Source organism: Lepidochelys olivacea (genome assembly GCF_965140295.1).
Source record: "Lepidochelys olivacea isolate rLepOli2 genome assembly, chromosome: 3".
NCBI classification, from domain to species: domain Eukaryota; kingdom Metazoa; phylum Chordata; order Testudines; family Cheloniidae; genus Lepidochelys; species Lepidochelys olivacea.
This window is the reverse complement of record NC_140413.1, coordinates 168,966,597-168,991,029: the sequence shown is the minus strand read 5'-3', so window position 1 is coordinate 168,991,029 and position 24,433 is coordinate 168,966,597. Positions and strand designations below refer to the sequence as shown.

Sequence of the window (24,433 nt, the reverse complement as noted above, 5' to 3'; positions counted from 1 at the left end):
AGCATAAGCTTTCGTGAGCTACAGCTCACTTCATCGGATGCATACTGTGGAAAATACAAAAGATGTTTTTATACACACAAACCAGTAGGGTGGGGGGAGAGAAAACCTTTTGTAGTGAAAAACACCCATTTTTTCATGGTTTGTGTGTATAACCACATCTTCTGTATTTTCCACAGTATGCATCCGATGAAGTGAGCTGTAGCTCACGAAAGCTTATGCTCAAATAAATTGGTTAGTCTCTAAGGTGCCACAAGTACTCCTTTTCTATTAGGAAAGGGATAGATAATAAGACTGTATATATAATAATGCCACTATGTAAATCCATGGTACACCCACACCTTGAGTACTGCATGCAGTTCTGGACATTAAAAATTGAAAAGGTACAGAGAAGAGCAACAAAAATGATTAAGGGTATTGAACAGCTTCCATCTAAGGAAAGATCGAAAAAACTGGCAGTGTTCAGCTTGGAAAAGAGACATGATATGATAGAGATCTAAAAAATCATGGATGGTGTGGAGAAATGAATAAAGAGTTATTTTCCCCTTCACATAAGATAAGAAATTGGGATCGCCCAATGAAATTAATAGGCAGGAGGTTTAAAACAAACAAAAGGAAGTACTTTTTCACACAACACACAGTCAACTTGTGGAACTTGTTGCCAGAGGATGTTGTGAAGGCCAAAACTATAACTGGGTTCAAAAAAGAATTAGATAAGTTCATGGAGGATAGGTCCATCAGTGGCTATTAGCCAGGATGGTCAAGGATGCAACCCCGTGCTCTGTGTGTCCCTAAGCCTCTGACTGCCAGATGCTGGGACTGGATGATGAGATGGATCACTTGATAACTGCCCTGTTCTGTTCATTCCCTTTGAAGCATCTGGTATTGGCCAATGTCGGAAGACAGGATATTGGGCTAGGTGGACCATTTGTCTAGCCTAATATGGCCATTCTTATGCGATTACAAGTCAGAAGTGCCTTATATTCTTAATGTTGTTTTTCCACATTTAAGTAGGTTATGCAGATTATATATATGGATTTATAATCATAGAGTTGTTCCACAGTATGGCATTGCTCTGAGATGTTATATTTTCATAGTAAAAATATTCATCAAAAGGATAGATCCTTTGGCTTGTTTACAGCTGAAAGAATATTTGGCAAAACATTTGTGAATGGTACTTTTCTGAAATGCGACTGTAGTAAAAATAGCATTATGGGGTTCTATATTTACAGTGCTTCATTGATTCCATATCAAATTTCTATATTTTACAGCTAAAAATATTTGTTTTTTTGACCTTCAAACTTGCAAATTATTTTTTTTAACCAGAAGCTTAATCTGGGTTCTTTCCTTTTTACCCATCCATCATCACCAAGCCAAATTCTAACCCCTTTTATACCCATACTTAAGTCCAGATTCTATAATACTAATCCAGATTCTGACCTTGCACTGGTTTAACTCCTTTGATTTCAGCTGAGTTACCCCAGATTTACACTAGTAAGAGTGAGATCAGGATCATGATGATTATCTACAGTTTCATGCTTTCTGAGTTAAGGTATTTATTGGCTCAGTTGGTGGCATCTCTTACCACTGTAGGCAAATTAATTTTAAATTTTCTTGCTTTTCATAGGAAATCAGAAGTCAAAATTTTAATACAGCTTTAAAATGGACCAGTTAAAAGCACAGAAAGTCAGGAAAAGTAAAGAGTCCAGCAACAACTTGGCTACATTGCACAAACTTACTATTTTCTATTCCTGCTTTTCTGCTTAAATGTGCAGTTTAGTATATTAGAGGTATATGATTCAGTCATTTTAAGCACAACTCCCCATTGATTTCAATGGACTGTTCTGCTTCAGAACAGTGGCATGCCATGCCCTAATGGGCTGAAGTGACATAAAAATAAATTCTAATAAAGTCAATGCAAGTGCTCAGTACTTTGAAAGTCAGCCCTAGCAGTGTCTTATTATAAAATACATGGTGGTAAGCATATAGGGTGAGTTGCCATTAAAAAACAACAATAAAAAGAAAGCTATAAGCTAATACCATATTCCAGGTTTCCCAGTGTGTTCTTTTGTTTAGCCACATATTTAGATTGTAAGTTTCTCTGGGTAGAGGCCATTTCTTCCTTTATGTCTTGTACGGGGTCAAGCACTCAGCAGCTGGACCACAGCAACTTTGCTCTCAGAGTCTTCATTCTTGTGGTTGGTGGTTATTGCTGTCCAACCCCGGTATGGCACTGATCCAGTATTTTTCCAGTTAATAGTTAAATTGTTCTGTAGGAAAAGTGAATTCACTGAAAGAGGATTCCACTGTAGTTGATTTTCAGGACAATAATTATAACACTAGGCTGGTTATTTCTTCTGTGTGTTCAGTAACTCCCAGTTGTGCAGACATGGAATTGTCTCCGCTAGTGAAAGTGTAGCGCTGTTCGGTTACCACTTGATAGCTGCACAGTATGCCAGTCTCTGTGCTCTGACAGGCTACTAACTGCACACTGGTCTCGGGACTGTATACATGTTGTGTACAGTGTACATAGGCTGATATACTGCCTCCCTTGGAATTGCCCCTCCATAGGCACATCACAAAATGAACATTTCCAGTGCCCATTCCCCCCCCTCCACCGTTAAATAAAGGAAACAGCATTTCAGCCCACTTACAGAAGTGACACCTGGTAAAAACTGCTGCTGTCAATTGTTACCCTGAATTTATCTTGGTGTCACCGAGTTCAGAATCAAGTTAAAGGTCTTTGAAACATTTAATCATTAGACTTTTCAGTATGATGACTCCTCAAGGGCACTTCCTGTTATCTCAGCCTTAGCCTTCATTTAGGCAAGGTATGGCTTTCATATTGCCTTACAAACAGGCCAGCTTCAAGTTGTCATCTAAAAAGCTAATTAAAAGCTTCTTACTTTTGTAATCAGATAGTTGGGGGGGAAGGGGACAAAGAGAGAAAGATAAAAGACATACCCTTCCTCATGTCCACAACCCCCCCTCCCCCTCCCCAAAAAAGCAAGAGCTTTACTTTCTTGTGTTGTCTGGTCTCTGAGAGCCATTATCTGGTCTCTGACAGCCATTCCCTCTCCTTTGTCTCCTCCTTACATCTTACGCTTATTGTCATTTTCATTTCACACCATTTGAAAGATGGGCCAAATTGTTCCTTTAAGGCCTTGTCTAGACTGGCACTTCTCCCATCTGTGCACCCAGACATTTTTATCACCATGCCATCTAACTCGGAACATGGTTAGACCCCATGGCAGTATAAATCCTGGAACCCAGTTCACACTAGCACTCCTGCTGTCACTGCTGTAGCTGCATCAGAGCTCGACCAGATCTGAAAATTTCAAATGTGTATATATGATATAGGACTGGCTGGGGTGGGAGTGATGCAGGGAGCTGAGCCCAGTGCAAAAGACCCTGGGGCACAAGACCTGCTCCATGAGCAGGTTGAGATTGGCTCTGTCTCCTCCCTCCGCCCCTTTCTGTGGAGCAATATGTGCCCTGGGCATGCATAGAAGGAATAACCCCTTTTCTTTGTCCTGATTTTCATGCTCCACAAGTTTCTGTGTAGCCCCACTCCACAGATAAGCAGCATGCTGCAAAAGCGGTCCATGTCCATGGAGCCATGACTGGCAGGCGATGGGCAAACAGGAGAAGCCAGTCTTTCCACCCTCTCAGGGCTTTGGTTGGCTAGAGAACTGCCATCTCTCCTGGGATTGAAGGAGGGAACAGCCGGGATGGCTGGAAAGGGTGCATGTAACAGCTGTTGTGGTAGGGAGAATGGCCAAAGCAGGCTGATAGTTTGAGCTATGAGCTGGGGGACAGGCACAGGGAGCAGTCTGAGCACGTAGCCCCCCATGAACCTGTACTGTACATGATGATCAACCAGAGCCCAAAGGGAAGGAAACCCCTTGTCAATGACTGGGGGAACTGATGCGGGGAGCACTGGGCCAGTGTGTTTGCTGATCAAACTGATTATTTATTACTGATAACATTGGAGTGATTTCCGGGTGAATTCCTGCCTCCCCAAAGGCTGAAGGAGGAGTCTCCACCCAAAGCAAAGAGTTTGGAACTAACCACCAGCAAGAAGAGCCTCTTCTACCTCTCAGTTTAGGACCTTGTTCCAACTGAATATTCCTTTTAACCTAATTAACTTCCCTTCGCCTTCTCCCTCTGACTGGAACATCACTTTAGCTGTCTCTGAAAAAGTGTTAGGAGTTGCTCATTTTAATATGCACAGTATTAGTGTCTTCCTTTCTCAGTGTGGCCTTTAGGGCTCTTGGAGCATTTTCAGGTAGCAAGTTACATTCAAGCGAGATCTTCTGCAGCAGCCAGTTTTCCACGTCCCAATTATCACCAGCAGGGGCTTGTTCAGTGACATGACTTTTTGGCTACATAACTCAACCTGATGTGCCTAGTAAAATGTACAGTAGTAATAAAATACCAGCAGAAAAGAAAGATGATTGCTCACCGAGATTAATGTGGATCAAGTTAGCCATTAATTACAAAAAAGCACTGCTGCAGGACTCGGGCAGACATTGGTAAAGTGCCCCATTAAGAAGCATGAATACATTTGTAGTTTTACGTTTAAAACCCGGAGATTGGAAATTTCAATTTCCAACCTCAATAAAACCAAACACATTAAAGTTTTGTTTGATCTGATGAGCACAGCTGTAAAAATGACATGCCACGAGAGCCAAGACTGTGCAGAGCTCTTCAGAGTTTCTAATATGCTGACTTTTTTAGGGGCCTGTATTCTAACACAGACATAAAGAACAGAGACCAAATTCAGGAGTGAGTGTGTATAAGTGGTGTTAGGTGCCCCCTCCTCTGACCAAAACCCTGTCTACCTGACACACCACCAAGCACACTCCAGTACAAATAATTAACAACAACAACATAGGCACTACTGCAATGATAAAAAATAATTCATTAAGAAAATTCAGAAAGGGGGAATGTATCCACCAGCCCAAGGTTTCTAACCCACTTCTGTAGGCAAGATAGAGTTCACTGGACTGCAGCTGGATAAACTCTGGGGTGGATTATTAACTGGCTTGGCTGGAGTCACTACTTTAAGCCTGACTTACATCAATGCCACATTTCAGTCCAGACCAAGCAAAACATTTAGGGGTGATGCAGAGGGAGAGGCAGGTGTCAATGATAAATTGTTAAGTGGCTGGGAATGGGGGTGGTTGTATGCCTAGTTAGGCCCTGTCTCCAGTAAGGTAATTCATACTGGTGTAACTACATCAATGTAGTTACTGTGGTGTAAACTCTTAATGTAGATTCAGAACAGCAGTGCAAATGGGGGGGGAAGGGGGGTGTCTTATTTGAGTGTATTACAGGACTACCAGTGCCAAGGTCTTTAATGTAGAAAGGGCCTAACTCAGCATATACCACACATAGGTTTGAATGCTGTGTTTTTCCTCGTACTGTGTTCACTGGAAATGTGCCATTGACGCTGAGCTTTTTGTAAGGACCTCATCAATGTTAGAAACAAGGAAAGGACACTTGACCTGACATGCTGGTTTCCATTTACTTTTTATCCTGTTAGATGCATTAACTCCCCACAGCTCTCTCTCATCTTCCCATCAAGAAATTCACCTTACACTGCTTACATCTGCCCTCAGGGACATGCTGTTCAGTAACCTGCCAGCTGTGTAAAGTTTTGCTTATGGTTAAACTTGAACATGCTTCCCAGCAGGGACTTGAACCCAGGTCTCTCATATCTGAGCTGAGTGCTCTAATCAACAGGATGGACAGACACACCCACCCTTTCTTCTTCCTCCCCACCTCATCTGGGTGATCTGTTGTGACAGGTATCAGGTCTTAGGCATGCTCAGAGCATGCCCATGGGAGTGGGTCCGATTGGTGAGAACCCTGCTTCCATTTGAGCTAGGGCTCTGAGCAGTTCATTAGCTGTGGGGCTGAATCAGGTGGCTTTGTGCAGGCCAACTGGTGGAAACTTATGCACGTATAGGGACTTAAGTGGCAGCTGAGCAACAATTTTGAGGATGTCAGTGACAATTAGGTGCCTAACTGCCTCTTTAGGTACCTCAGTACCTTTGTGAATTGGGAACTAAGTTCCTAAGTATTTTAAAGGTATTTAGGCACTGAGCTCCCATTGATTTCAGTGGGAGTCAGATGCCTATATATTTTTGAAAATCTTGACCTTAGGCTCCTAAGTCACTTAAGTACTTTTGAAAATTTTACCCTAGATTTCATTTCTTGCACCCCCTAGTTTCTTAGGCCCAGAACTCCAAAGACACTTACATTCCCGTTCTGGCTCCACTGCAATCCACAAAACCCCCATCAAACCCCCTTGGCACCTAAACTCACTCAACACCTAAGTTTTCAGTGTAAAAGTGCCCAAGGCACCTATGTTTCTGCCCCTGGGCAGACGTACTCCTGCCTCCCTCTCAGCATCCTGAGCGATTCATAAACCAGAGGAAGATAGTATTTGTTCATCAAAGTCGCATGTTGGGCCTGATCTGGTAAGTGTGCTCAGAGACTGCCTACTGGATTGGGTCCCATTCAGAATCCAACGGGAGGAGTTCCCACCAGTGCCCACCTTCTCACTTTTAGCCAACTGGCTAGAGCACTCCCCGGGGATGTAGGAGCCCCAAGTTCAATTCCCCCCTCTTTTTCAGAAGGCGAGAAAGGATTTGAATGGGGAGTCTCCTATGTCTCAGGAGGGTGCTGTAACCACTGAGCTATGAGATGTCCTTATGAGGAGGGCTCCCTCAGTCTCTCCTGTTGAAGTTATTTCACTGTGGATAAATAATGAGAGTTATTGGAGCAGGGGGACTGGGTCTCCAATCTCGCAGATGAGTGCCCTAAACACTGGACTACAGAGTCATTCTCATCCACTCTCTCTCTCTCTCTCTCTCTCTGCAATGAAACAGTCACTGGGCCAGAGACAGAGAGCAAGTGCAAGAAGCGTCTTAGGCACCTAAGCCATCAGGCTTTGGACAGCAGGTTCCCGTTTGTAGGTAGATAAGCAGAGATAGGTGTATCCCCCTGAACCCCAGACTTAGACACCTATCTCTGAAAGAGGGGCAGGGCTTCAGACACACTCCTCTCATCGGTACGTCCCATTGGCTAGTTTAGGCAACTCCCCTCCTAGGGTGCTGGCTTTTGTAGATCACATTCTTAGGTGCCTAATCTCTCCCCATTCAGTGGACAGGGAGCCTAGGTATCCCACCTTTAATTTTTAGACCCATTCCTTTCATTGGGCCCAATCCCTGTGATATGCCGAGTGCATTGTGATGTGCTTAGGGTCCTGATTTCCCATTGATTGACTTCAGCTGAGGAGTTTGAGCCCTTCATCTTCATCACTGTAGAGGGCAAGGTGACTTGAAAGAGATTATTTGAAGTGAGATGATGGGGGCATGGCCAGCCTTTTGGGAGCAGAGATTGAATCCAAGCCTAACTTGAAGGATGGCGCCCTCCTTTACTTTTACCGGACTCAAAGTCCAAAGTGTGTTGCATCATTGCTTTGAAGGTGCATGTTCCTATCTTGTCCTTTGATAGAAAGAAGCCTTAGAAGCATTTCAGAAGGAAAGGTGGGAAGTGCAGAGGCGGAAGCTCCTCTGAGAGTTGTTGCCGTTGGAATTAGTTGTGTTGGCTTTGCGATGATCGGGTAACAAGCACAGGCCCTTGGTTAGTAATTCTAGAAGTCTCTAGTGCATAACGCATTATCAACACACATGATGGAGTTTGAAACCAACCAGCTCATCGGACATCAGATTAGCACTGCATAACAGAGCAATTTCTCTTGTGTAATCGGTTTCTAATTGGGGAGGCTGTTGACAGGAAGTGGGTTGAGTGCTACGCATTCGAATTACAACAGGCTGGTGAACTGCCCTAGAATTTCCGCACAAAAGGTATCATCTTTTTTTTTTTTATCACTTTACTGAGAATTTTGTTTCTGGCTTTATGCACAGTATATACCCGCCTTAGTGCAGAACTTTCCCTTGATTCTGCAAGCCTTTATCAGACAAGTATTCCTTACTAACAAGAACAGGCCAGTTGACTTCAACAAGATGAGTTGTGCAGGTAAAGGTTGCAGGATTGGGTCCTTCAGTTGCAGACAGTATAAATTATTGTAGTATTCATCTTTTCTATTTTGTTACACAAAGATGATGAAAATATGGTGCAGCCATCAAAATGGAGACCTCCAGTCAAAGATCAAATGACTAAAGGCTATTGTAACACATAGGTAAAAGCAGGGTGAACTAAGGTTGCATGGGCAACCTTATCTCTGCTATTTCTTAACTATTCAGTGGTTGACTTTGAAGCCTTAATAAGGTAGTTTTTTTGTATGTCATTTTATATATAGATGCAGATATACAATGTGTGTCTGTGTGCTTTTGAATGGATAACTGGAAAAGGTTATACAGAGAATGACATTTTGTATCAGAAGATTTTCTGTTTAGTCCCTCAAACCAACACCTTACGTAGCTTTTAGGGGGGAAAGAATGATGGGCAGAAATAAGAGTCTTTTGAAATATCTTTGGAGGTGAGGTCAGGATGAAAGAGAAAAAAAGAGTTCAGGGAATATGACTTGCAATGCTAAAGTAAGAGAACAAAGTCATTCCTTTTAGAATGTAGATCAAGTATATCATTATGTTTTGGCTGCCTGGGTTTGCAACAAGTGTTTTAAGCAAGGCAAAGGCACCCTTGAAATGACTCTTGTAAAAGCGTGGCTCATACTTCCTTTTATTTGATTACAGAAGTTACATGATGACACATAGGTCATCAGTGTAAAATTAGTCCAGAGATGACATCATTCCGGCTTGACTGTCAAGCCTTTTTCTTTCTTCATGTAAATCTGTCCTTCACTAGGAACTCAGAAGAACCCAAGTGCTCATTTATTGCTGGCTTTGTAATGCATTTTAATTGAAAGGAACAAAGGAAGCATTTGAAGTGGTTAGAGAAGAGGAGTGGAAGTTAGGAAGATCTGCATGTTATTCCTGGCTCTGCCACTGACTTGAAGAACCTAGTGGGATTTTTAAAAACTCTTAAGTGCCTGACTCCCATTGATTTTAGGAATTAGGTCCCAGATTTCTTGTGCTCAGCATTGCAAAACTTACCTGATCTGGAAGTCTAAATCTCATTTTCAAAAGAGGTTTAGGCACTTAGGAATCTAAATCCCATCAATTGTCAGTGGGATTTTGTCTCCTAAGTGCCTCAATCGCTTTTGAAAATTATATTTCTGCTCCTAAACCAGCTAGGCATTGCAGCACCGAGTGCAGCAACACCTAAACACCTTTAAAAATCTGGATGCCTACATGCTTTTGAAAATCTGCTAGGTGCCTGTTTTATCTTTATGCACACAGAACATAAGAATGGCTTTACCAGGCCACACCAATGGTCCATCTAGTCCAGTATCCTGTCTTCTGACGGTGTCCAAAGCCAGATGCTTCAAAGGGAATGAACAGAATGGGGCAATTATCAAATGATCCATCTCCTGTCACGCAGTCCCAGCATCTGGCAGCCAGAAGCTGGGGACACACAGAACTTAGGATTGCATCCTTGACCATCTTGGCCAATAGCCATTGATGGACCTATCCTCCATGAATTTACCTAATTCTTTTTCGAACCCACTTATAGTTTTGGCCTTCACAACATCCCCTAACAATGAGTTCCACAGGTTGATTGTGTGTTGTGTGAAAAAGTACTTTTGTTTGTTTTAAACCTCCTACCTATTAATTTTGTTGGGTGACCCCTGGTTCTAGTGTTATGTGAAAAAGTAAATAACTCTTCCTTATTCATTTTCTTCACACCATCCATGATTATATAGATTTGTATTGGATCCCTCTTTAGTCGTCTCTTTTAAAGGTGCACAGTCCCAGTCTTTCTAATCTCTCCTCAGATGGAAGCTGTTCCATACCCTTAATCATTTCTGTTGCCTTTCTCTGCACCTTTTCCATTTCAAATAAATCTTTTGACCAGAACTGCACACAGTTTTAAAGGTGTGGGCGTACTGTGGATTTATATAGTGGCATTATGATATGTACAGAGTTATTATCTATCCCTTTCCTAATGGTTCCTAACATTCTTTTAGCTTTTTTGACTGCCACTGCACATTGAGTGGATGTTTTCAGAGAACTATCCACAGTGACTCCCAGATCTCCATCATTTTGTATGTGTAGTTGGGATTATGTTTAACAATATGCATTACTTTGCATTTATCAATACTGAATTTCATCTGCCATTTTGTTGCAGTCACCCAGTTTTGTGAGATCCCTTTGTAACTCTTCACAGTCAGCTTTGGACTTAACTATCTTTAGTAATTTTGTATCATCAGCTAACTTTGCCACCTCACTGTTTACCCCTTTGTCCAGATCATTTATGAATTTGTTGAACAGCACAGATCCCAGTACAGACCCCTGGGGGACGCCACTATTTACCTCTCTCCATTCTGAAAATTGACCATTCATTCCTACCCTTTGTTTTCTGTCTTTTAACCAGTTACTGATCCACGAGAGGACCTTCCCTCTTATCCCATAACTGCTTAGTTTGCTTAAGAGCCTTTGGCAAGGGATCTTGTCAAAGGCTTTCTGAAAGTCCAGGTACACTATATCCATTCGATCGCCCTTGTCTACATGTTTGTTGATTCCTAAATACCTTTAAAAATCTGGGCCTTATAGCTTGATCCAATGCCCATTGAAGTAAAGTCTTTCCACTCACTTCACTGTGCGTTCCCCATCAGTTAATGGGGGAGGGGGGGTAAAAATACCTTTGTAGCGCACTTTGAGTTAATTGGATGAAAGGTGCTACCTTCTGTAGGTTCAAAGAATGTTTCTGAAGTTCCTGCATTCTGGCAGGAAAAGGAGTAGAGGCCAGTCCCATTTCCTGCCATCCATAGAATATAAACAGTACTGTACAAGTTGTAGCTGCAGCTTCTCTAAAGATGTTCAAATAAATATGTGCCCCAGTTTTGAACTCTTCAAATTAATCTTCCCTGCCCCTCTCAGTCTCTGTGTCTCGTTGTCATCCAGATGGGTTATCTTGGCAAACCTCTCTTTTTCATTGGTACCTTACTAAATTGCTATTGGCAGGACATTTTCTAATTAGAACATAAGAATTTTAATTGTTTTGATTATGTTATGCTGAAGGATGTAACTCAATTCCAGAAAGAAATCTAGAGCAATCATTCTAGACTGCAGTAGATATGATATACAGCTTAAACTGATTAACATTTAAATTCTAGCTCAGATTTTATGTTTAGCCATCTGAAAGGAGACTCCATTATTTGAGATAGACAAGGCAATTTAACAAACTGTGCTCTCAGGTTACAGCTTGTAAAAAAGATTGTGGGTACAAATTGCAGCATTTAAAAAGATTTAGAACTTGAGTCTGATTCACCCCTGCTTTACTCCAGCTCTGTATTGGTATAACTGAATTGGTCCAATGAAGTTACAATGCCACAGTGCTGGAGTAGAGGAGAGGTGAATCAGGTCCATTATTTAGTTCATATGAAGGATTTTCCAATGACCTATTCAATCAGAGAATTCATGGGTAGGGAAGCAAAGTGGAAATACTATGGGCCTGACACTATCAGATTTTCCCCACTGTAACTCCACTGAGTTACTCCCAGTTACACCAGTGTAAGTGGGTTCAGAATCGGGTGCCACATCTGATGAAAGTGAGACCAGTAAAGAAGTGGCAAAATTGCTAGAGACCAAATTTGCTAAAGTAAAACTCTGACTAGAATCTGCAGCTAAACGTCTTCATAAGAGGACTCAGTGGTCCCCCACCTGCTGTTTCTAATTAGCAATATAGATTTTAGCAAAATCACTTCATAACGAATCGTTAAGACTGGGATTCCATTTTTAAAACCTTAGGAACACATTCTCTTTTGAGATTTCACTGAATCAGCCACACAATGGAGAGCCTGGGGAGCATGTATCCATCTCCTGTGTATCCAACGCAATGACTTTAGTTTTCAAATGCAGAAAATTGTCCCTTGCATCATGGTCAGATCTTTCTTTTTGACTCTGAGGTGGCACAAGAGGCAGGGAGGGAAGAGAAAAGGAGTGAGTAGAGCTGACTACAGAAAAGCCACAAAACTCAGGTCAGGAGAGTGAGGGAGGGGCTTGTAGCTAGGAAGAGGATACTTATGGGAAACGAGACAGAAGGAGGAAAGAGTGTACTAGAAAAGAAAGCTGTAAAGAAGATGCCGGTTCGTCACTGGAAGGGAGAGTGTGACCAGGGCTCCAGAGTTTTACCAGCGTGCTCTGAACTGCTCCGAGCAAGTTTTCATGGTGGTGCTCCAAACAGCTGAGTTCTCATATTAGTACAGCTGCGCCGCTGCTGAGATAAGGTACAAGTGTGTCTAGTTCGGACGCACTCTGAACCAGGATGAGGATCGCTGCGTCCCACTATGAAGATTTGACCCCAAAAGGCTGGTTCAGGGAGGGATTTTAGATTTTCACCAGCCACGTTGTAGTCTAAGGCGCCGCTCCTGCAAATGTCTATGCATGTGCTTAACCGTAGGCAGGTAGACAATCCCCCTGAAGTCAAGGGGCCTTCCCATGCATAAAATCAAGCACATGTGTAAATGTTTGCAGGACTAGCACCTACCACCGTCTTTTACTCCTCAGCATCGCCATGTGGATTCTTCTTCGAGTGCCTGCTCATGCTGATTCCATGTTAGGTGTGCGCTCGCTGCATGCCCCGTTGCCGGAGATTTTTCCCTGAGGGGTATCCATAGGGCCAGCTCTAGCATCTCCCGGTATAAGGGGCACCACTGGCCCTGCACCCTTCCAGTTCCTTCTTACTGCCTGTGACAGTTGCTGGAACAGTCTTCCTTTCTTCGGGTTTGCAAGCCTTCTCTAGTGGTTTACTGAACTGTATTTTTGTAAACATGGTTAGTTGGTTTGTTAGTTAGTGTCAGTTAGTTAGATAGTTCACATAAGGGACCTTGTCCGAGGGTTGGGGCATGCCCCGATCCCCAGGTTTCAAACCGTGCGCTACCTGTAGTAAGCCCATGCCAGTGAGCGATCCCCACTCGAGCTGCCTAAAAATCCCTTGGAGAGGCTCAAATCAAGGACAAGTGCAGAATCTGCCGGGGCTTCAGGCCATGCACCCGAAAGGCCAGGAATATCAGATTGAAAGCCCTGCTGATGGAAGCCACACTCAGAACGGCCTCTGAGCTGAGTAGGTCAGACTCCACGCCGAGTACATTGGCTTCGGTATGAAGTGCCCCTCTGAACTGTGCCCCCCTTAGCACCGTTCCGCATCCTCAGCACCAAGGAAACAGCACAAGAAGCGCACCCATAGAGGGCGCTCCTCATTGCCCAAGGGAGGTAAGAGCGAGATGCAACGCATGTTGGGCCATTCACCCTCACCGCAGAGACATACGGTTGCGGCAATGACTCTACCTGTGGCATCTAGCCCAACCTGGGACCCACCCCACACGCCAAAGAATAGCCGGGGCCCAGTGCTATTGAGTGTGCCAGAAGCCTTTCAGGCAGCAAGGAACCTTAGGGCCCTACAGGTGCTTCCCACACCCCAGGACTGACCACCCACCTCCCTAGATCCTCTGAGGGCACTGGTATTGAAAGGGAAGTCCGCTATGGGACCTCCGCAGTGGTCCCCAACCCGGCACCTCAAGACGACGATCCCCAGCGGGCGGCACCTGTTACCAACACCTGGCACCAGTCACCCGAGCCCCAGCACCGGTCACATGAGTCCCGGTGCCGGCCACCCAAATCTTGACACTGCTCACCTGAGCCCTGACAGCAGCCACGGTGCCATTCTCTCGAGCACTGCCCTGACACCAGTCCTGGCATCAATCACTGGCCTCCCATAGCTGGTCCCCTGTACAAAGGGGTCGTCCCTCGGCACCACTCCCCGGCTCCCCAGCATAGCTGGCAGGAGGGATCAGCAGTGGCTCTGCCGTGATCATCTTAAGAGGAGTCCTCATCAGACTCCAAGAGGGATTCAACTCCCCCTCAAAAGAGGCGCCGTCACCCAGCACATGTAACAGACATTGGTGCCGGACCATATATGGGCCAATGGCTTCCAGGACAGCGGCCCAAGCAGTGGCAGTGCTGGAACCCATGGGGGTTCTTGGTGATGCCAGGGCCGTTCTCTTACCCTCCGTCCCTGGTGATCTCTGAGAGTTGGACTGCGGCTCCTCCCTAACCAGTCCCAGAGCCAGGCTCGGACTTCGACCACAGTACCGAAACCCCAGCGGTACCTCCCACAGAAATTACCTCAGGGGAAGCAGAGGATTTAGCCCCACCACCACCGGCAGCATCCTCATCATCATCCCCAGACGAGGCATTCACGGGTCCCACTAACTCCCTGCATCCAAATTATTTTAGAGCCCACCAGGAGCTCCTCAGGAGGGTCACGACCAACCTGGGCCTAGAGGCAGAGGAGCTGAAAGAATCCATGGATGCCCTCTTTGATATTCTGGCTGCCGTGGCTCCCACCAAGGTGGCTCTGCTGGTGCGTGAGGGGGTGGTTAAGTTGGTAAAAGCACTGTGGCAGATCCCTTCCTCTCTGCCCTCAACATCTAAAAGGGCAGAAAAGAAATACTATGTTCCTGCCAGGGATTTGAATACAAATACTCACACCCTCTCCCGGGGTCCTTCGTGGTTTTCTCCGCTAATGAGCAGGATAGGCAAGGACAGACAAGTGCCATTCCAAAAAATAAGGAGGCTAAATGCCTGAACCTTTTTATCCCACTGCAAGCCTTCAACTTCACATTGCAAACCAGCAGGTGCTGCTGGGGAGATATGATTTAAACGTTTGGGACTCCATGGCCAAATTTAAGGACTCCTTGCCTTAAAAATTGTGGTAGGAATTCAGGGACATCATGGAGGAAGGAAAGATAGAGGCCACAACGTCTCTCCAGGCGGCTTTAGATGCTGCAGATTTGGCGGCCAGAACAATAGCATCGGTGGTCTCCATGAGCCGTGGTTTGTGGCCACAGTCTTTGGGTCTGTCCCAGGAGGTTCAGCAGCATGTCCCGGATCTCCCATTTGAGGGAGCCTCATTATTCTTGGACCAGACAGACACCAAACTGCATGGCCTCAAAGACCCCAGGGCTGCTGCAATCCTTGGGCCTTTATACACCGCTGGCCTCGAGGAAACAGTTTAGGCTGCAACGGTCCCCCCAGGTTCTCAGGACCATCCAGGAACAAGCCCTGTAAGAAAAAAGATAAAAGTTATAGGTGCCATCAGGGACAGTCGCCCTCCACCTCTGCCCAACAGGGCACTAACCATTTCCCAAGTGGAGGCAGGTAGGCCTTCTGAAGGCACACTTGGGGATGGCTTACCAGTCTCCATCCCAGATCAACAGCCCCCATTTTTATTTCTGGACTGCCTTTTGCCATACCTCCCTGCTTGGGGGTCAGTTACATTGGACCTCTGGGTACTCAGTACCATAGCAGAGGGGTACACTCAGCAGTTTGTCTCCATCCCTCCGCCACACACCCCTTCCATGTCTCTCTTCAGGGACCCTTCTCACGAGCAACTTCTCATCCAGGAGGTGGAAACCCTCCTATGGGCATGGGCTGTGGAAATAGACCCTTCAGAGCTTGCGAGAGAGGGGCAGATTTTTACTCCTGCTATTTTTTGATTCCCCAAGGCAAAAGGGGGCCTGCAGCCTATCTTAGACCTGCTTTGCCTCAACAAGTATCTCAAGAAACTGAGGTTCCGCATGGTCTCCCTGGCCTCTATCATTCCTTCTTTGGATCCAGGAGAGTGGTACGCCAGCCTCGACTTGAAGGATGCGTACTTGCATATTTCCATGTTTTGGGGACACAGGAAGTTCTTCAGGTTCATGGTGGGCCACAAATGCTACCAATTTACAGCGCTCTCATTTGGCCTTTTGGTGGCCCCGCGAGTTTTCACAAAGTGCATGGTAGTGGTTGCAGCCTACCTCAGACATCGAGGAGTACAGATTTATCTGCGCTAGATGATTGGCTGATAAAAGGCCACTCGAGGCTTTTCAGCACAGTGCCTCTGTGGTGCAGGACGCCGGGCCTTCTAATAAATGAACAAAAGTCAATGTTGGTCCCAGCCCAGAGAATAGAATTGATGGGAGCTGTGCTCAACTCCCCTCAGGCCAGGGCTTTCCTGCTGGAGGCCAGATACAGAGCCACGGCAGACTGAATCACCCAAGTATTGGCTGGCCTATTAACGGCTGCTCGGGTGTGCCTATGTCTAGGAGGTCACATGGCGGCATGTACCTACATGGTACAATATGTATGACTGCACCTCAGACAGCTTCAGATGTGGCTTGCATCTGTCTGTTCCCCAAGCCGGGACCATCTGGACTTGATCCTCACCATTCTGATGTCAGTCTGGGCTTCCCTGAAGTGGTGCTTACACCCGACCTTGGTTCTGTCTGGAGTACCTTTTGAGCCCCCCCCCCCGGCCCTCGATGTATTGGACTTGGGGTGGGAAGCCCACTTCGACAATCTCAGGACCTAAGGCCTCTGTTCACAGGATGAACTGTCCTTAAATATCAATGTGAAGGAGCTCAGGGCAATACGCATGGCTCTGCGAAGTGTTCCTTCCCCATCTCTAAGGCAAAAGTGTGCAAGTACTGACAGACAATACAGTGTCAAAGTTATATGTCAACAAACAGGGAGGAGCTTGCTCCAAGGTCCTCTTCCAGGAAGCCCTCAGGCTGTGGGACTTCTGCATGAAGCATTACATTCACCTAGAGGCATCACATCTCCCTGGGGAATGGAATGTGTTGGCGGATTGCCTCAGCAGGTCCTTCTCCTGTCGCCATGAGTGGTCTCTCCACCCAGAGGTCATCAGTGTCATCTTCCAGAGGTGAGGTACTCCCCAGGTGGATTGTTCGCTACCGCAAAGAACAGGAAGTGTCACTGCTTTTGCTCGAGGCTCAGCCAGGTCAAAGGCGCCCTTTCTGATGCCTTCCTGCAGTCGTGGTCGGACAGCCTGCTGTACACTTTCTGTCCAATCCCCCTAGTTCACAAGGTGCTCCTGAAGATAAAAGGGGACCAGGCGAAGGTCATCCTGATCACTCCAGCTTGGCCTCGTCAGCACTGGTTCAGCATGCTCCTAGTAGACCTCACAATCGCAGCCCTGTGGGCACTTCCTCTCAGACCGGACTTGCAGGATCGTGGGCAACTCCTCCATCTGAACCCCACAGGCCTACGCTTGACAGCGTGGTTGCTGCATGGCTAAATCCCGAGGAGGGAGCGTGTTCAGAGCAGGTTCAGCAGGTTTTGCTCAGTATCAGGAAGGCTTCTACCAGGGAAACCTACCTGGCTAAGTGAAAATGCATCACTGGTTGAGCAGCCGAGTGGGACCTTCCTCCAATGCAGACGTCTTTGCAGTCCATCCTAGAGTGTCTGCTCCTCCTGAAGCAACAAGGTTTGTCACTGTCTTCCATTAAGGTCCACTTGGTGGCCATCTTGGCATTCCATCCCCCGATCCAAGCAAATCAGTCTTCGCTCAGGAGATGACAAGCAGATTCATTAAAGGGTTGGAGAAGCTGTACCCACAAGTTCATGACCCAATTCTGCCCTGGGATTTAAACCTGGTCCTGCCTAGGCTCACGAGGCCAACTTTCAAGCCTTTGGCATCATGCTCCATACTGCTTCTCTCGTAAAAAGTCGCTTTCCTGGTAGCAATCACTTCTGCAAGAAGGGTTTCAGAGCTTCAAGCTTTGACCTTGGAGACTCCCGTTACCATTTTCTTTAAAGATAAGATCCGACTGCGTCCCCACCCAGCCTTTCTATCCACCATGGTGTCGCAATTTCACATCAACCAGGACATCTTTTTACCTGTCTTGTTCTCGAAACCGCACAAGACACAATAAGAATGGTATCTGCATTCTCTGGACGTTAGAAGGTCCCTAGCCTTTCATATCAACAGAACAAGACCCTTCTGCAAATTGACGCAGCTTTTTGTTGCAGATGCGGACAGGATGAAAGCTCTCCCAGTATCAGCCCAGAGGATCTCGTCCTGGATCACTGCCTGTAACCAGGCCTGCTACGAACAGGAGGGGACCCCACCTCCAGTCATTGTGAAGGCCCACTTTACAAGAGTGCAAGAAAGCAGCTTTCAGCAGCTTTCCTGGTGCAAATACCGATACAGGACATCTGCAGTGCCACTACATGGTCATCAGTCCACACATTCATGTCCCACTATGCCATCGCCCAACAGGCCACAGATGATGCCAGTTTCAGGAAAGCTATGTTACAGTTGGTACGCCCCAGAACTCCTAGCCCACCTCCGGGGATACTGCTTGTCAGTCACCGAGCATGGAATTGACGTGAGCAAGCACTCGAAGAAGAAAAAACAGTTACCTACCTTTTGTAACTGTTGCTCTTCGAGATGTGTTGCTCATGTCCATTCCATGACCCACCCTCCTACCCTGCCATTGGAGTTGGTTCAAGAAGGAACTGAAAGGGCGCAGGGCCAGCGGTGCCCCTTATACCAGTGCATGAGTGTGGGCCTTCAGGGGATGCTAGAGCTGGCCCTATGGATACCACTGGGGGGAAATCTCTGGTAACCGGGCATGCAGCACACATGCATCTAGCATGGAATGGAAATGAGCAACACATCTCAAAGAACAGTTACGAAAGGTAGGTAACCGTTTTTTCCCCCACCTGTTGGATTTTTACTCTTTAGTTACAAATCTAAACAGAACTCTTAACATTACAAAGTGCCTTCTTGAGATGTATGGGACCACAGTGGAGCCAAGGATGCACGCTCTACTTATTTTTGTTCTGGTTAGTGCTGAAGCGAAGGTAACTTTTCTTGGGTTTTACCAGCAACTTTGAAAAGTGCAAATCACATCCTGTGTCCCTTTTTTTCGGTTTCCTAAGGTTTAAAATCTGTCGAGTTATTATGAGGTTTGTTTTTTTGTTTGTTTTTGAAGGTGTTTATTTTGTATTCACTAAAATTGTAGATGCAGATGTTGAAATAAAGACAGTGCTCGAAAGGCCTTTTGCTTGTTCCAGGCTACTCACCATATTTAGATTGTATACCTACAAAATTCTCTTAGACACACCCAGGTAAATCCAGAGTGGCTCCAGGGACTGGAATGCAATTACTCTGGATTTATATGGGTGTAAATGGCAGCAGAATGTGGCTCCTTTTGTTTCTATATTTTATATCTCTAGTGGAAACATCTCATCATAAAGGGCTTTTCCCCAGTAACAACTTCCACTGTATGCTACATTGTATGATAACAAGGAGAGCGCAGAGGACAAGAGATCCCCTCCACTTCACCAGATGGGCGATGTCTCCTACATTTGCAGGGAGCACTAGTGGTGTGTGTGTGGGTTGGCAGGGTGGGCGCGCACATACTTTGGGAGGCCCTATCTTCACTCTCAGCAGTGAGCAGCTGAAGCGAGACTCATTCCTCTTCTCTCCACCCTCATCTCCTCCATCACTGTGAGCCAGAAATTCTTCTTTCCCCTTTCCCCCACCATGGTAGCTGCATTTTGTTTTCCCCTCCCGCCCCCCTTTTACAGCTGAGTTAGAGCAAAAGTGGAGCAGGATGGGACGATCCCTTGTAATGCAGTCCTTAATACCTGTTTTTTGGGTAGGTAAAAATGGCAGCATTCTGAGAGGGTAGCCACCGACCTAGTTATAGTGGAGTGAAAGTAGGGTTGCCAGAAATCCGGTTTTCGACCAGAACGCCCAGTCATAGAGGGACCCTGGTGGGTCTGGTCAGCACCACTGACTGGGCCGTTAAAAGTCTGGTCGCTGGTGCTGCAGGGGCTAAGGCAGGCTAGTCCCTACCTTTGCTGTCACCGCGCTGAGCCCGGAAGCGGCTCGCAGGTCCGGCAACTAGGTGGGGGGACCTCGGGGCTCCACGTGTTGCCCCCGCCCCGAGCACTGGCTCTGCATTCCCATTGACTACAGTTTCCGGCCAATAGGAGCTGGGGGGCGGTGCCTGTGGGCGAGAGCAGTGCACAGAGCCTCCTAGCCCCTGTGCGTAAGAGCTGTACCTACTGGCTGCTTCCGTGGCGCAGGGCAGAACCAGGACAGGCAGGGAGCCTGTCTTAGCCCTGCAGCACCACTGATTGGGAGCCACCCAAGGCAAGCCCACACCCCACTCCTGACCTCCAACCCACTGCCCTGAGCCCCCCCAAACCCCTCATCCCTTGCCCCACCCCAGAGCCTGCAACCTCAGCTGGAGTGCTCACCCCACAACTCCCTGCCCAGAGCCCCCTCCTCACCCCAAACCCCTCATTCCCAGACCCACCCCAAAGCTCACACCCCCAGCTGGAGCCTCACCCATCCCCCCACACCCCAAACCTCTGCCCCAGCCCAGAGCCCCCTCCCTCACGCTGAACCCCTCATTTCTGGCCCCACCCCAGAGCCTATACCCTCTCCCACATCCCAGCCCCTTGCCTCAGCCCAGTGAAATAAAGTGAAACAATTCAAGACTCACTCCACTTGCCCGTAGGTGGAATTTCACTATAATTAATGTTCTGTGTAAGAGGTTTTCACTACATATCAGTCTATTTTGCCTTTCCCTGTGATCATTCCCTAGCCAAAGCCTTATTAATTTAGGGTGTGGTGTACTGTGCTATGAAGATGAGTAGGGCTCAGTAAGCTCTCAGTCTCCCTTGGCCAGATTTGTTGTGGTATTTAAGTTCCTAAAGATGCAAATAAGTGCTTTTGAAAATCCCACTAGGTGCCTAGGTGCCTTAACTCATGGGCATTAGGCACCTTAGGTGCTTTTGAAAATCCCATTTGGCACCCCTACCTGCATCTTGAGACACCTAAATACCTTTAAAAATCTTGCCTGTGTGGCTATTTAACCCTTCTGCCTCAGGCTTTGTGTTCATTGCAAAAGAGATGGGGCTTTTTTACACCAAGATAGCTCTTTTGATGGAAAATCCTAGTGGAGACAAGGCACCGGTAGTTTTTCAATGTAGCTAGTCAATGTTAACCCCAGGTAGGGGTTGACTAGCTGCAGTGTGGTAGAAGGTACAGTGCCTTGTTTCCAATAGGAATTTATAGGGAGTTCGTTATCTCAGTGTAAAAGAACATAGCTTTTTGCAGTAAAAACAGAGCCTCACTTTCCGCAGGAGTGTTGTAAAGATCTGTCAGTTAATATTTGTAAAGTGTTTGGAAGATGGAAAGTACTATGTAAGTTTCAAGTATTATATTGTGTTTTATATTTTACTGAGAAACAAGGACATCACAGTTAGGATGGTGTGAAGCCTGCAGTTTCACTTTTCAGGGTGAAAGTGATCCAGTCCCTACAGATTTGCTTGCAGGTGGGAGTTAAATGAGTTCAGATCTTCAAGGAGAACACATAATGATTTGTATATAAAGACCATGGAGAGATGGGGAGACAGTTCCCAATTTTGTGGGGAAAGGAGGTTGGCTGAGTGGGATTTGCAGGATATACTTAGGTGAAAACTCACAGCCCATCTTTGGCTGTGTCTTCACTAGAAATAAAAGTGTATCTTATAAGATAGATAACGTGTTGTATGTAGCTGGTCAAGGTAAACCTTGGACACCTCCGCCAGCTCCCCAGGGTTTGCTTTGACCAGCTCAAGGTAAAAGTAATACTTGCCCTGTTTTTGTTAGAATTTTACAAGGTAGCTAAAACAAGATAGCTATGTTGTTGTAAAAGACACGAGTTTGGGAACATGTCAAACCTCCAACCCAAGGTTCGTTCTGAAAGAGTTCAAGGCTCAGTGCAAATACTTTCCGCAGCTCTACTCACAGTCTCCCCGAGAGTCATGATTATCATTAAAGAGAATGGTAAATAGAAGTACAACTAGCCCACCTCCCCCTTGAAATGCTTTGAAAATATAGGAGGTAGGTGCCTGACATCTGTGAACCAAAAAAATAAAAGGAAGTATTTCACTGTAGATCTCCTGCGGTTGTGAGTGACCCTGACAATGTGGAAGCATCTGAGTATCGTAATAAGATTTAATTGTAAATGCCCAGACTTCTGCTGAGGGGAGCAGCAGTTTGTCCTGTATCCTCATGTTACTACTTTGTCATCATGTTATGGCTTTGTACGCTTTTGTGCTTAGGATGTGCACAACGTAAATTTTCTACTAGGATTCAGTTCAGTGGGTGAATGCCACCTGCAGAAAATAAGTTTATACCATACCTGCTTAATTTGGCACGTTGGTTTTTGGATATTAAATAGAGATGAAACCAACCCAAAACCCTACACCCATTGCCCCTGAGGTTTGGGAGAGCCTGGATCTATAACAAAGCAAGCCAAACCTAACTACCTCTGATATTTGGAAAATGTCAGATCTGGTTTCTAATTCTGTGGCTTGGCGTTACCTCCCATATTAAATGTTCAACAAAAATATCCGTGTAAACCCATCAAACGTTCAACCCCAGACACATGTTTCTTGATATATTGCTGTCCACTTGCTGTGTTCATTAACTAGATTAATTACTCTGACTAAGTATTACCTTTCTTTCTATTCACAGGCTGGCCCTGGGCAACTCTGTCTGTTCTTGGATTCCTGTACTGCTACTCTCATGTTGGAATTGAATGGGATCGCACACACCATGTAGATTAGCACACAGTTATACAAAAGTATGCCATCATGAGCTGTGCGTTAACAAAGGAGTGGGAAAGGTTTTCATAAAACCTTTCATACAGTGAATACACACATTCCGATTTCTCTGCCGTGGCTGTACATGCCATTCTCTCTGCAGGAAAATATGCCATAGCAAATATACTTTGCCAAACTATTTAAAAAACTGGAAGCCAGTTTAATTTATAATTGTTTATGGACAAATCACTTGAACTGTAAACACTGATTTCTTAAAGTATTTTTGTCTTCTTAGACACTATTTTTATTTCAGAAATATTTGAAATGGTATGTACGTGTTGAGTATCTTAGTATATGTACTTCACATTCTTGGACCCATATCTATCAGGAAGAGAGAATTTCTTGTCTTTTTTGTATTTTTTTCAGGTCTGGATTAAATTTAAATACATTGCAAACAAAAGAGGGCATCCTGTTCTTCCATTGCACAATTCAGAAAACCAGAATTCTACCCAAATTGCCCTCCATACATTATATCTGAGACTAATACCCAGTTATTGAAAGTGCAGCCTGAAAACATGTTCAAAGGAATAAAAGATTTTGCTTTTTTAGCCATTTCTCTATCTCAGTGGTCCCCAGGCTGCGTGGCGTACCTGCATATGAGGGCTCACAGGAACATTCAGGAGGGTGAGCGGCAGAGCCCATGCCAGCCCCCATGGAGGACGGGGAGGGAGTGCCACCCAGCCCCGCTCTGCCCCCAGCCCAGCTCCGGCCCCAACCGCAGCTCTACTCCACCCCCAGCCCAGCTCCGGCCCCAACCGCAGCTCCACACCACCCCCAGCCCAACTCCGGCCCCAACCGCAGCTCTACTCCACCCCCAGCCCAGCTCCGGCCCCAACCGCAGCTCCACACCACCCCCAGCCCAGCTCCGGCCCCCACCGCAGCTCCACACCACCCCCAGCCCAGCTCCGGCCCCCACCGCAGCTCTACTCCACCCCCAGCCCAGCTCCGGCCCCAACCGCAGCTCCACACCACCCCCAGCCCAGCTCCGGCCCCCACCGCAGCTCTACTCCACCCCCAGCCCAGCTCCGGCCCCAACCGCAGCTCCACTCCACCCCCAGCCCAGCTCCGGCCCCAACCGCAGCTCCACACCACCCCCAGCCCAGCTCCGGCCCCAACCGCAGCTCCACACCACCCCCAGCCCAGCTCCGGCCCCCACCGCAGCTCTACTCCACCCCCAGCCCAGCTCCGGCCCCAACCGCAGCTCTACTCCACCCCCAGCCCAGCTCCGGCCCCCACCGCAGCTCCACACCACCCCCAGCCCAGCTCCGGCCCCCACCGCAGCTCCACTCCACCCCCAGCCCAGCTCCGGCCCCAACCGCAGCTCCACTCCACCCCCAGCCCAGCTCCGGCCCCAACCGCAGCTCCACACCACCCCCAGCCCAGCTCCGGCCCCAACCGCAGCTCCACTCCACCCCCAGCCCAGCTCCGGCCCCAACCGCAGCTCCACTCCACCCCCAGCCCAGCTCCGGCCCCAACCGCAGCTCTACTCCACCCCCAGCCCAGCTCCGGCCCCAACCGCAGCTCCACTCCACCCCCAGCCCAGCTCCGGCCCCAACCGCAGCTCCACACCACCCCCAGCCCAGCTCCGGCCCCAACCGCAGCTCCACACCACCCCCAGCCCAGCTCCGGCCCCCACCGCAGCTCCACACCACCCCCAGCCCAGCTCCGGCCCCCACCGCAGCTCTACTCCACCCCCAGCCCAGCTCCGGCCCCAACCGCAGCTCCACACCACCCCCAGCCCAGCTCCGGCCCCCACCGCAGCTCTACTCCACCCCCAGCCCAGCTCCGGCCCCAACCGCAGCTCCACTCCACCCCCAGCCCAGCTCCGGCCCCAACCGCAGCTCCACACCACCCCCAGCCCAGCTCCGGCCCCAACCGCAGCT

General features: G+C 47.2%; 1 protein-coding gene across 3 annotated transcripts in view; it reads left to right on the top strand.

Annotated features, from left to right (window-relative positions):
- The window catches only part of HHAT (hedgehog acyltransferase), a 333,978-nt gene extending 310,898 nt beyond the window's left edge, over nucleotides 1-23,080 (top strand). Inside the window, exon 14 of one of the 3 annotated variants that reach the window (XM_084624182.1) lies at nucleotides 22,423-23,080. In XM_084624182.1, coding sequence (XP_084480308.1) covers nucleotides 22,423-22,514 — 92 coding nt within the window. In that variant the 3' untranslated portion in view covers nucleotides 22,515-23,080. The remainder of the gene's footprint in view (nucleotides 1-22,422) is intronic. The other 2 variants (XM_084624183.1, XM_084624184.1) reach the window with 2 other exon arrangements.
- The last annotated feature ends 1,353 nt before the right edge of the window (nucleotides 23,081-24,433 follow it).